Source organism: Canis lupus, chromosome 13 (assembly GCF_011100685.1).
Source record: "Canis lupus familiaris isolate Mischka breed German Shepherd chromosome 13, alternate assembly UU_Cfam_GSD_1.0, whole genome shotgun sequence".
Classification (NCBI taxonomy): domain Eukaryota; kingdom Metazoa; phylum Chordata; class Mammalia; order Carnivora; family Canidae; genus Canis; species Canis lupus.
In genome coordinates, this window is record NC_049234.1 from 2,580,630 (window position 1) to 2,594,513 (window position 13,884).

At 43.3% G+C, this 13,884-nt stretch overlaps 1 protein-coding gene across 8 annotated transcripts in view; it reads right to left on the reverse strand.

Annotated features, from left to right (window-relative positions):
* Positions 1-13,884, reverse strand: part of SNX31 (sorting nexin 31) — a 72,618-nt gene that overhangs the window by 28,818 nt on the left and 29,916 nt on the right. For all 8 annotated transcript variants that reach the window (XM_038555211.1, XM_038555210.1, XM_038555209.1 and 5 more), the window contains exons 6-9: positions 11,355-11,445; positions 9,941-10,028; positions 7,058-7,127; positions 1,702-1,794 (exon numbers count right to left, since the gene is read on the reverse strand). In XM_038555211.1, coding sequence (XP_038411139.1) covers positions 1,702-1,794; positions 7,058-7,127; positions 9,941-10,028; positions 11,355-11,445 — 342 coding nt within the window. The remainder of the gene's footprint in view (positions 1-1,701; positions 1,795-7,057; positions 7,128-9,940; positions 10,029-11,354; positions 11,446-13,884) is intronic.

Below are 13,884 nucleotides of genomic sequence, written 5' to 3' on the forward strand. Positions count from 1 at the left end.
CTGTGTGCCAATAAAATTGTATTTACAAAAACAGCAGCCTATGGGGTGTAGTTAGCCTGTGATTTAGATCAACTAGTTGCTCCTTTAAATTAATTTCACTCATTTTTAACTCCAGGTTTTCTTGCACATGTACATAAAGTAAAGCACTATTGCTTGTTAATGTGTTGGATCTATTATCAGGAGAAGAACTTCATAAACACTTAAATAATTCTGGTTTTATGTCAGTATCCTGAGATGCTTCAAGAGAGTAAGAGTTAATTTGAATCATGGTTCAGCTTTTTTTTTTTTTTCATCTAATTCATGTACTCAGTAATTTTTTTTTTTAATGACTATTACAAATAGTATGGTAAAATCAGGTAAAACATTTATGAGTGGGGAAAGGAGAAAAAATGAGTGGGAAATATCAGAAAAGGAGACAGAACATGAGAGACTCCTAACTCTGGGAAACGAACCAGGGGTGGTGGAAGGGGAGGTGGGCAGGGGGTGGGGGTGACTGGGTGACGCGCACTGAGGGGGGCACTTGATGGGATGAGCACTGGGTGTTATTCTATATGTTGGCAAATTGAACACCAATAAAAAATAAATTTATAAAAAAATAAAAATAAAGATATGAAACACACATACACAAATTCATCAGAGAAAATAAAATTTGTTTTGTGTCAAAAATACAAACATAAATTTCAGCAGAGTATAGCATATAGTAAAAGCAATCTTCTTACTAAATTATTAAGTTAAAAAGTTTATGGAGTAGAAATGCACTTTGGAACTGTAATTATATCCAAAGAAGCTGATGTATCTGATTATACCCAAATATTCTATCCATTAAAATAAATACTATAATTGAAATTGAACTCCAAAATTTTCATGACAACACTGAGGCGAAATACCAAGGAGGAAAATATTAAATAATGGCTGTATATGCTTTTTTCTTTTTTTATCCTACCTATCAGTAAAATTCTCAAGATATCTGAGCTTCCAAAGAATGATTTTCTGTATCAATTTAGGTATAAACGAGTCCTCTAAATTTTGTTTGCATTTTTGTTTAAGATAAATGAGTGAACATTGGCAAAGTGGTGAACACTGGCAAAGAAGACAACACAATGAAGCACAGTCCATTTCTTCATTAAAATGTGCCCTGTTCGTCAGACTTGCATCACTGCTTGGGGACAGGGGGAGTGTGAATTGGTATGATCTTTATGGAAGCTTTAAAAATGGATTATAAATATATTCTAAGAAACAATAAAACATGTACTCAAAGATGGAGGATGCTGGCTGTGTCTTCAGGGACCTTCAGCTCAGAACTGTACCAGGTGTTGGGAACACACAGGGTGTGTATAAATTAGGCACAGTCCTGGTCCTCATGGTGCTCACTGCCAAAGTGATTTATAGCAGGAAACCACTGGATTTCTAATAATCAGAAATTGGTTAGCTAAATGATAACTCTAAGACAGAATACTCTGTGGTCATTAAAAATAACGCTGAGGGTCTACATGAACCAGGCCAGGGGTTCACCACAGTCTATTGTATTTTTCAGAATCTTTAAATAATATAATCAGAAAAATCAATGATGCTTTTCTCATTTTTTAAAAGAAGCCCATTTTTAGTGGTTGATGGGTTTTATAAACTAAGAAACAGCTCAGTTCTAATATGTTTCTTCAACTCCCCTCCAAGGGATTTCTCTTGGTGCAATATCTGATTTACCTTTGTTTGATTGTCTTCTTTCTGGAGAGCCTCTAATTTCTGCCTCTGCACCTGTGTGGGTTTGGCCCATTCTTTTTCCATGTCCTGAACTGCCTGAAAATGACAGAAGTTGTAAGATTAGCAACCTTTGCAGAAATGAATTAATCTGGCAGAAACACACTCATGTATGAAAAGCTATAGCAGCCAACCCAAGTGGACATATGTAAGGGTTTTGCATGTTATAAAGGTTACTTTTTAAATTAGTGGGTGTAGGAAGAGATTGTTCAATGGTTGAGGACAACTGGCCACATTTGGGAGAGCTAAAGTTAGCTCTTTCCCCACACCACCCAATCAAATAAATCCAGAAAAAGGTTTAGATGTAAAAAAAAAGAAAAGAAAAGAAAAGAAAAGAAAAGAAAAGAAAAGAAAAGAAAAGAAAGAAAGAAAGAAAGAAAGAAAGAAAGAAAGAAAGAAAGAAAGAAAGAAAGAAAGAAAGGAAAAGAAGAAATAAAAGAAAAAAAATCAGAAAAAATATCTGATCTTGAGGTAAGGAATATTATATTTTATTTAAGATATAAAGGGATATTTAATTACATGAATATATAAAACTTCTGTACCTGAGAACAGACCAGAACAAAACTAAGAAGTAAATGGCAAACTAGAGAAAATGACTGCATCATATGTGGGAAAAAGTCAGCATTATTTATGTAAAACAAGAGGAAAAATATAAACAAGGAATATGTATCAGCAATTAACAAAAAGGAATTCCAAATTCCAAATCTATATTCAACCTCACTAGAAATCAATAATTTCTTATTTTTTATTCTTTTGCTTCTCCACTTGGCAAAGAAAATATACAATATTTGGGGCCAGCAAGTGTTTAGAAAAACAGGAAGTTCCATACAGAACGGATTTTATTTTTTTTTTAAAGATTTTATTTATTTATTCATGAGAGACACACAGAGAGAGGAAGAGACACAGGCAGAGGGAGAAGCAGGCTCCCTGCAGGAAACCCGATGTGGGACTCAATTCCAGGATCCTGGGATTCCAATCTGAGCCAAAGGCAGATGCTCAACCACTGAGCCAGCCAGGTGTCCCCAGAACTGATGGCGTTTAAACTGGTATATTATCTTGTGCTGCTTCCATTTATCATATTTTTAAAAATTTTTCCATTGGTCTTCAGTTAGCCTGTTAACCCCTCAAGGGAAAAACCCTGAGTCTTCCACCTCTCTGTAGCTTGTCCAAGATAACTGAGCAAACACTCAAAAATTCTTTGCCAGCTGTCAAGTACATATTTACACCTTAGTCTGAATGCAAGTTTTTGTGTTCCACCCCTCAGTGTTTGCTATTGGTTATGCCTTATCTCCAAATGGAGAATGAAGAGCTGAATAAAGTATTTTGGTATTTAGAGTGGGGGGAAAGGATTTAGAGAGGAGAAGAAAAATCACTAATACTTGTTCAGAACTTTTAGATAGGTTTTCTTATTGAGTTTTTCCAAACTATTCTGTGTGGTAGTATGGGCAAATTGAGGTCCAGAGAGGTTATGCCTTCCAAGACGGCCCAAAAAGTGTAAGTGGCAAGCGTGGGCCTAAAACCCCAATTTGGGGGCTCCTGGGTGGCTCAGTGGTTGAGAATCTGGTTTTGGCTCATGCCGTGATCCTGGGGTCCTGGGATTGAGTCCTGCATTGCGCTCCCCACAGGGAGCCTGCTTCTCCCTCTGCCTATGTCTCTGACTCTCTCTCTGTGTCCCTCGTGAAAAAATAAAAACTTCAGAAACAACAACAACAACAAAAATGATCTGGCTGCTGCACCAAGTCCTCCTGTCCTTGCCCAAGCCGCTGACTCTGAGCATGTAAGCCACTACCCATCCCGTGACTTTCCTCCAATCACCAACTACTCTCAAAACTGAACCTAGACACCATGCCAGAATGGGATCAATATGGGTGTGAAAAAGGGAACGCCTTTTTCTTTCCTGAATTCTACTTGGTAGAGTCCTATAAAGGGGCTGTTATCTCAGGGCAGTGTTATCAAAGGGAGCGCATGGCTAAAGAAGGTAGTGGCAGTCACAACAGTAAGGACTCACTGAAGAAATGTCATTCAGCGTGAGGGGACCTGGGGCTCTCCGACACAGATTTAAATGCCCTACATCAGCAGGAACAGACCGCTTTTGTTTCACCACCTTTGAAAAGATCTGACCCTGATTAGGGGCACACGAGTCATCAAATACACAGCATACAGTACCTCACTCTAACAATGAGAGTCAGATTTAGACAAATGGCTCTACTCAGTTCTATGGCTCTCCAAAGACTGGCTGCTGGAGACTTATGTAGAACCTAATTTTTTAAATGGAGTGAGATCACCTAAGCCGTGGGTTTAATGAGCTTCAATCACACATATCCCTGTCACCCCTGCAGAGGTACAGCAGTGAGAAATGGAGAGGGAGGGATCTGCCTCTTGACTCCAGCTGGTTGAAGTATGGCTAAGCAAAGCCAGGGCCACGGAGCTCTGGGGAGGTTAATGGTCAACCCAACACTCCCTTCACTGAGCCATGGGCTCTGACACGGGGTTAGGTCTGCCTGAAAGAAGGGACCCCTTGTTCTAATTTGCATAAAGTTACCATACTGGCCAGTGGTGCTGCAATACAGGCCCAGAATTGACCAAGTCTCAATATTTTTGAGAAAACTCAGAAAATTATATGCAATCTTCCATTTTGTTAATATTACTCAAATTTTCAAAAAGAAAAAGAAAGGGAACGTGTTGTGGGAGTCCACTTGGCTCCTAAGACATCCTGGGGCACAGCTGCTTTAGAAAAATCCAAAGGGTTTCCCTTAGTAGTTAATTATGATGGCACCGTTATTTATCAGAAGAACTCATAAGAGTTCCGCATTAACTTTTTAAAAGGATGGTTGCTTCTCACACCTTCATGCATCCTAAGCTCCCAGGACAGTCTCTGTCCTGGGCCATTCAGAGTCTAGCTAGACAAATATGCACGTGAACAGTATTTACAAGATGGGGTGACAAGCACTACAATGGAGGGTATAAACAAAATACCAGGGGAGCAGAGAGGGAGGGAGGCATTTTCTTTCCAGGGGAGCTGAGAAAAGTTTCCTCAAAAGAGGCTGCAATTGTGGTTCTGACTCCCTGGGGCTGAATTCTCAGTACCTCTGCCTGGATAGAGCCAACAATGAGAATAATGATGATAATGGCACAGATTATTATAACACCAACTATACTCATTTGAAGACTTGGCCAGACAAACAGCTACAGTTTGAATAACAGTCTATTCAAGCTGAGAGAAAACTTAGAAATTGTTCATTCAATCTCATCGCTTAACAGGGGGATGTTGTAGTTCTAGGTTCAGAAGGATGAAGTGGCGGCCGGCCGAGATCACGCAGAGAGGCAGCCAGCGGCACAGCAAGGGCCAGAATACATTTTTGAAACTGAATTCGGCGTGCTTTCCATGAAGCCATCTACCCCCACACACAGATGCACACCCCCCCCCCCCAAGCTATAAGCAGAGGAAATACAGTCCATTTCTCTCTGGTTTACAGCTCCTTGATGAAGACAGATAAACTTCCTATGAAGATGCTGGCCCCTCCTATTTCTCACCACAATGGACCTGGAAACCAGGCTAGAAAGACTATTTCCCACCAGGACAATAGTCGAACTAGGTGATGCATCCTCCACCAAGGATGTGGTATCACATAGACCAGACACAACTAATAACACACTAGAATAGCAAGGATACAACAGCAATGAGCCTCGTCAAACGTTTAAAATGGTAAATTACGTCCCAACTCATGCAACATGGGTTTAATCACAGAGGATCAAAGTATGATAAGAAATGAACTAAGGAACGCTTGGATGGCTCAGTGGTTGAGCATCTGCCTTTGGCTCAGGCTGTGGTCCTGGGGTCCTGGGATCGAGTCCCGCCTTGGGTTCCCTGCAAGGAGCCTATTTCTCCCCCTGCCTGTGTCTCTGTGTCTTTCTCTCTTTCTGTGTCTTTCATGAATAAATAAATAAAATCTAAATAAAAAGAAAAAAGAAAAAAATGAACTCAAAACTATATTCTAGCCATTGAACTACAATAGTGAACATTGAACACTTAAGAAGTGATATTTTGGTTTACCTCCTTAGAATTCAGAAGAGCTTTGTGAAGACGATTTATTAGATCGCCTTGGTCTCTTAAAAAGTAACATGAGCAGCAGTGGACATTAGGGCTGCGACTCCTCATCGACACCAGCTGCCGGGCTCCATGTGTCCGCTTGGCGACACACCCAGGTGTTCCACCCCACACTGGAAAAGCCACAGTCCCCGCGTGAGGCCAGCGGTCCAGTCGGGAGCGGGGGAGAGAGAGGCGTAAATGATGCTCTACTTTGTCAGACTGAAGGCACCACTGATTCTGACCCCATGATTCTGTAGGACACTAAGTAAAAACACTGCCAGGTAAGCAGTGTTTACCTACCTAAGGACAGGTAGGTAACTGTCCTACCTGCTGTAGGACAGTTGTGCCTGGCGCAAGCCCAGGCCATGCCGACCTCGCCTGCTGAAATACGCAGCAGTACTTGCACTTCTGAGGCATTTGGTGATTTCTCCTGCCTTCAGCTGCCCCTTGGCCTGGGCGAGGCAGTCCTTTTGGATACAGCTTAGTAAGAAACCGAGGGGCTTCCTGTCTGGGTACATAAAGCAAGCCCCTGGTTGTTGTTTACGAGGTAATACAGAATGTTCGTGTTTCTTCAAAGGTGAGCCTTTGCTTTTTGAATATAAAAGGGAAACCTGCCACACTGTCCTTGCCTTTTTTTTTTTATAATAAATTTATTTTTTATTGGTGTTCAATTTACCAACATACAGAATAACACCCAGTGCTCATCCCGTCACTTGCCTTTGTTTTTAAAAAAAAAATATTTCTCTCTCTCTCTCTACCTGGGGGAAAGGCAGAGGGAGAGGGAGGGAGAATCTCAAGCAGATTCCTTGCTGAGCGTGGAGCCTGACACAGGGCTCTATCCCACAACACTGAGATCATGACCTGAGCCAAAATCAAGACTCGGCCACTTACCTGACTGAGCCGCCCAGGTGCCCCTCATTTTAACCATTTTTAAGTGTACAATTCAGTGGCACTAAAAACATTCAGAATGTTGCTTAACTGTCAACAGTGTCTATACCTACTTTTTTTAATAGTATCTCTAGCAAAAATTCTGTACCTATTAGACTATAACTCCCTGCCCCTGAGCCCCTAATAACTTATATTGTACTTCCAGTCTCTGTAAATTTGCCTATTCTAGGGAGCTAGGATTCTTAGCTATCACACATTTTTTCCAATGGCTTCAATCCTGAATGGTCAGTAACATATGGTGTTTGAGTCCTCAGTCACCCTTACCTGCATATAGATCAAAGCTACCGCTGCTGCAGAGTCCATCAGTACAGAGTCCAGGGATGGGTCCATGTACCTGCACAATTCAGGAGCACTGAGTTCATCCAATGACATGGCCAACAGGCACACCTGGGCGTGAGTGCTCTCTGAAGGGGTGGCCCTCTACACTTTAAACTGAGCCCGCACTAACACCCCTTCCCTTGCCTTGCTTTCAGTTTGTTCCTCCACTTTTGTCACCTGTTTTCCTTTCACTGTAAACTCTCACCTGGAGGACTTGAAAAGTAAAGATGTCAAATAATAAAGCTGATGGAAGATGGTCCACAGTCCCGTTTCTCATAGTCTGACAAGTTAGATCACCCAACCTGCTCATTTCCATGGTGCCCGTCCTGGGACACCTAGCTTTCATGTTCAATTCCACCTATGACCCACCTCCCCCCTTCACACTCTGTATCCCAACCATGTTTGCTCTCCTTTCCTCTGCCTAGAAGACCACTGCCCTCACCTGCCTCCCTCCCTGGCTTATCTGCCTATCCTGGCATTGTCACGTACCTCCCCAAGATTCCGCTCCATTCTGTGCTTCCTTAGAACCCTGAACTTGTCCTCACCACTGCTCTCATCAGGTTGATCTTGACACCAGAAATGTAGGGACTGCATTTGGAGTTGCCCCTCTGGACTTTTGCAAAGAGATTTGCAAGTGGCAGGGTTTGAAGTCTGTCTAAAGGATTCAGAATCTCCAGGATAAACTGAAATCCTAGTTCCTGTATAAGCACAGGAGCTGCTAGGAATTGATAGAAACCGTCAGGAAAGAGTTCATTGCAGCTGGTCTAAACCTATCTGAAGGCAGGGGTAAGCAAAATCACTGTACTTAGAAGTGTATGATTATAGAATAATGGGATTGGAATGAACTAGGAGATGATGAGAATGTAACTTGAAGATCACCTTCCTCGTGGAGGGTATGGAAAGAAGCAACTGAAGCATTCTGTTATATTCTTTATTTTTTTTTCTGTTATATTCTATTAAGCTAATTGGCCATGCAGCACATGCTCCCTATTCTCTGTGGCACAGAATAGCAACTTGTGTCAAAGGTAGAGAGCCCCGAGACCCATCCCACACTGGGCTCTGAGAGGGTTCCCTCCAGTCTGGAAGGAACCATATCAAATTGGAGAGATGGGCCAGAGAATTCTTGGACAGAGAAAAATCCTCAAAACTCTGGCCCTATCGGCTTCATTGTGATGCTTCACCTGCTGGGAATGCCATAGCTCATGGCAGCCAGGCTAGCCTCCCTGCTCTCATTCGGTTAGACTTTTCCAGGTAAGAAGACCATGAGACCATGTACCCTCAGGGTCCTCTTCCAGGCTCTCCACCCCACATGACTTGACCCTCAGCTTAACAGCTGGAGTGGGACCTCCTTTCTTCCCAGTTCCCATAAGTAAAAGCAATCTGCCTGCATCCAGGATGCTGACATATGAATGACATTTTCTCTTGCACTGATGCTCTAGAATATACCTATTTAATGAAGACGCAGGCAAAGCCCAGTTTCCAGTTAAGGCTTCAAGGTGAGGAACAAAATCCTCATGTCTTAATGTCAAGTTCTCTGGAAAGCCCATGAGCCTTGCAAGCTATCTAAGCTCCAGGGATTTCTGTTGTTATTGTTATTACTATTATTAATATTATTCTTAATATAACAGTAACAAACAAGACCAAAATTTATTGAGCATATGGAAGTACTTTATTTAACCCTCATACTAATTGTATGAGGTAGACTCTTACTATTATTCCCATTTTACAGATAAAGAAGCTGAGCCTTAGTGAGCTTGAGTAACTTGGCTAAGATTATTTAGCTAAATTTTGAGAGGGCTGGGATTTAGATTCACATACTCCAAACCTAGGAACAATGATGCTCAGCCACTTATTATACTAAGCAACTTCCAGAAACACTTAAATGGAACATTGAAGGGTTTTCCCTTTTCCCCTTCTCAGGGTTCCATGCCACAGATTTTGACAGCTTCTCAGAATACATCTGAATAGCAGTGTATGAACTTTTAGCCTTGCCTAGGATATCCTTCCAAAATTCACAACTACGGACTGGAGTGCTAAGCACACCATCACAAGGTCAAGATAGCTACTATTCCTAGATTACAAAATGCCTTTCTTTAAAACTTTTGTGCTCAGATTACAGAAGAGCTGGGCTGGGAGAGGGTGAACCCAAGAAGCAATACAATACAGCCATGGTAATAAACACTGGGAAGTACAGATTATAGGATATATGTGGGGTGCTTCTTGTTATTCTCTGTTTGTATCCTTGCCATAAGGCTTCTTGTTTCTGAGAAAAAGGGTGGTATTTTTCTGCAAGGTGTTCAATCAGCCTGGGAGTGTGGCTGGCCCTGATTTATATGCATTTATTGTTGGAATCCTTTAGGATGCAAGCTGAATACTTAAGAGTATTCTACTCAAATTCACTGCAAGTTGGCTGAGTCCACTCTTTGCTTTAGGGAATACTACAGCTCAACAGATGAATCTCACGTGCTTGTAATCATCAACAAATCCCTTCAATTAATACTGTCAATAATTCATTCCAAAGCAAGCCCATAACCTGCAGTTTCTCATTCCTGCTTCCATCCCCACCTCAATGGGCCACCATCTTCATAACAATATCCCTCAAGTACTTACTGGAGACAAGTGAAAGTCATCCTCAACATCCTATTATTTATGACAAATATTCTGGTTCATTCTCCACTTTCTCTTCTTTACTGCCCTCCTCACAACCATCCCCAAGTTCTTCTTCTCTCCCTCTAGCTGTTAGGTTGTGAGCTGACAGGGTAAGACCAACAAATTCTCAACAGGAATCTAAAACATCCTCAAATACCTACCATCACCGTAAATGCTTACCACTTCCTGAGTCCCACTTTGCAGTCTTCCACTTTAGCACTTTGAAGACTCACATAAGGCAGTTCAAAGTCCACCAATTTTTTCATGACTAGAGAAAGGAGAAGGGAGTCTTACTGGTTGAAAAGGCACAAATAGTTTACATACAGAGGCTTTGAAGTGAGAAAGCATTACCACTGGAAATGCTAAAATCACAACGATAATATTCTCCTGCACTTGTACACAATTTTTAACTTTCTGAAATTCCTTCAAAAGATAAATAGCGAAAAATTAAAAAAAAAAAAAAAAGATAAATAGCGGGCAGCCCCGGTGGTGCAGCGGTTTGGCGCCGCCTGCAGCCCTGGGGTGTGATCCTGGAGACCGGGGATCGAGTTCCGCGTCGGGCTCCCTGCATGGAGCCTGCTTCTCCCTCTGCCTTTCTCTCTCTGTGTGTGTCTCTATGAATGAATGAATGAATGAATGAATGAATGAATGAATGAATGAAAGAAATCTTAAAAAAAAATTAAATAGCATTTGATCCTCATAAAATATCAATGCCTTTAGTAGGAGGTGTTTTACACCGTGAACCTGACAGCTCAGTGTACCTCCAGACAGCTCAGTGTACCTCAGATCTCAGTGTCCAAGCCATCATACAAACCCTTAACTTCCAACTCAAAACCACTGCAGCTTCTGGAGAACATACATAGGCTGCCTTCAGATAATTGATACCACTTTACAAGTAAATAACTTACAATGTCTTAGAAGAATGTCTATAGAGAAAAGCAAAAACTATGTGAATCATCTATCATCTTTCACTAACTCATTACATGTTCTTTAAAAATCTGAGAACTTAGAGCATCCACATTTTCTCACCAACATTCCTTAACAAGGAGGAGTGATGGTGTGATGGGATGTCCTGACACCTGGGGTCCAGCACTCCATTTTTGAGGGGGTTGTGGGATGGCTGGTGGTCTGCGGCCAGGGCGCCAGGGTAAAAGTGAGGCGGACATTAGGCCCAGGGCTGGTGCAGGTACAAGACAAAGTGCAGTTGCTGAAAGGATCTGACATCTTGCTACTGTCCATTCTACCTCTCTGGAGTTGCTCATCCCCAACTTCCCCTCCCCCAACTTTTTTGCTTAAGATTTTATTTATTTATTCATGAGAGACACACAGAGAGAGGCAGAGACATAGGCAGAGGGAGAAGCAGGGAGTCTGATAGGAGAATCGATCCCAGGACCCCAGAGCCACAACCTGAGCCAAAGGCAGACGCTCAACCATTGAGCCACCCAGGTGCCCCCTCCCTCTCCCAGCTTTCGATCCACAGGCTGAGAACGGCACCCCCACTCAGCTGTATCTCCTGCATCCCATGGATCTGAGCACCAGCCCACAGCAGCCCACCCCTTCTCCTGGCTGCTCTGCCTCCCCCTTTTCTCCTTACCAGAGAACTTGCCCTCTTTGCAACACTGAATGAGAAACAGGCCAAAGTAGCCCAAGAGCTCCTGACACAGTCCAATTTTGTGTGACACCACCTTTAACCAAAGACAAGAAAAATTAGGGGTGTCGGCCTTGCTAACAGTGATGTGGAGAATTAGAAATTGCCTGTAAACATCGATAAAAAGTACTTTAATGGGCAGCGGGCATTAAAAGTAATCTCTTCTGAATCTAGAAATGATAATCCTAGTTTTAGAAAATTTAAAAATTAAGAAAATTAGAGTGAAGAAAGCAAAAATCAGCCCTAACACAACGGACATGAACTGGCGTCTGCTGAGGCTGGTTGTCCCATCTCAGACACACATGTGTCTCCCAGAGAATTTGGTCTTCACAGTCCACTGGAGGGCAGCAGCCAGTCTCCATGCAAGTCTGTCCTTCTGTGGTATCTGTCACTGGGGCCCCCGTACCAATCTGCCTGCCCATGGGCTGGATTATCAGACATTGGGAGGAGGGATGTTCCCCACTCCTTGCTGGCATATAAAAGTGTACAAGCTATTGTCTGGCTTTGACCCCCCAGCCTGCTTCTGTCTGGGGTCTCCTGTGATGGTCTCCTAGTCTAATTTATATGGCGTTTATATCGCTCGGTGACACCTCAGGTCCCAGGCACAGGCCACTCTCATTTCATGTTCCTCCCTGGCCTTTATGTCCAACAGCTTTCATTTCAACACCAGTGGCTTCATTTTTGCCAGCAGGTCTCAAGGCTAAAACCTTATGTCTTATGCTCACTCACCTTCCCTTAGCAGGAACATCCATGCTACCACAGGTTCTCCCTGCCTTTACCCACCCAGACCTTCCCTCTTGAAGACAGGGCTCCAGAGTGATTTCTTTGCTTGCACACTCTGAATTCACTAGACCACCTCCGTGACACTCGATTCACCTTTGCAGCCATGTGCGTGAGCTGATGCATTTAACATGTTTGGCAGTTGTACAAATATGAGTTCTCAAGGTGGCAGTTGTACAAACATGAGGCTCGAAGAGGTACTTTTCTTGTCAGAGGTCTGTAAACTGCCTCATGAGACGGGCTTACTAGGTGGATGATATGAGTGGGTGCTCTTGCCTAGCTTTGAAAATAAAGAAGAGCCTGGGAACTTTTCACGTGTTCAGTCAAGGCTTGTCCCATTCTACCTCACCCAGCCACGTGCCCAAGCATAGACCCCAAGCCCAAACACAGCGCTCCTGTGTGCGCAGGGTGAGTGTGTGCTGGAAGGTAACAGACTGCAAAGACGTCTTCTCCTAGAGTGTGATCCATATCCATTCAGATTCAATTTCTCTCTTCTCTGACTTGTTCAGCGAAAATAGCAAGCTTACGTGCCAGGGCTGATAAAGGAGCAGGGGGGAAGGATGGAGAAGCCTTTTATAATTTATAAAGACATAAGCACACACATCTTCTCTTGAAAGGAGTAAGCATTGACAAAAGGAGACACAATAATATTTTCTTCTTAGCAAATGTTAAGGATACTTCAAAACACAAAAACGCCACCAATAAAACCACATTAGTGCAAACACATAAAAATCCAAAATGAGATTTCAGCTTGTTGCTGGTTCTTTAAGGAGCGCAGCAGGATGGTGGTCAGGTGGAGAGTGAGGGGAAGAAGGCTTGAGGAGGCCTAAACAATGATTTTCAATTACAAAATTTAAATTACATGTTTATGCTGGAGAAGCTCCCAGGCCCTGGAAGAGAATGCACCTGTCTGCCTGGCCACCTGCTCACTTTGCTTTTTACACAAACTCCACCGCTTCGAGGGCAGAACCTCCAGGTAAACCTGCCTGAAGTTAATGATGTCAGGGTCCGGGGTTTGGATTTCTCCCAAGTCGGTGTGATTGGGAGAGGGAAAGGACATGTTTCGGATCGCAAATGCACCTCGCTAACCTTATGCTATAGGTTACAAGGAGAACGGGGCCAAATAGCTGGCTTTCGGAGTGCTGACTGGGCATTCCCTCCATATCAATAACAACGTCCGTACTGAGAAATAACCGTAACCGCACTGCTGATGGGATGGGAGCTATTTCTATAACTACGTAGGCACTGACTTGAAAGGCAGGCAACTTACCCAAACTCACACGGCTACAGCGAGGCAGTGCTGCCATTTGACCCCAGCTCTTGCCCTCGCCCTGCAGAGAGGAGGCCCCCAACTCCCGTGGGCAGCCGCCTTCAGCTGCAGGTACGTCGAGTCAGGCCAGCGACCTCAGTATGTGAAAAACATCCGGCAGGGCAGGCTTTCCAGGTCTCCACGGCCCCAACCCTTCCCAAATTACCTCATGTCCCTCATCTGCCCCCCAGGGTTGCGTGCCTGGCCCTGCAGGTGTCTGCCTCCCATTACTGTCCTCCCCCTTCACTAGTGTCTGTCTCCCACTGCACAGGCCCTGGGAGGGCAACTGAGGGAACGGTGTCTCTGTAGTTGAGAGCTTTCTCTTTTTTCTTTTTGCATAAATCCCCTAGGCATTAAATGTCAAAGGTCTTTGATGCTTTTCAAAAA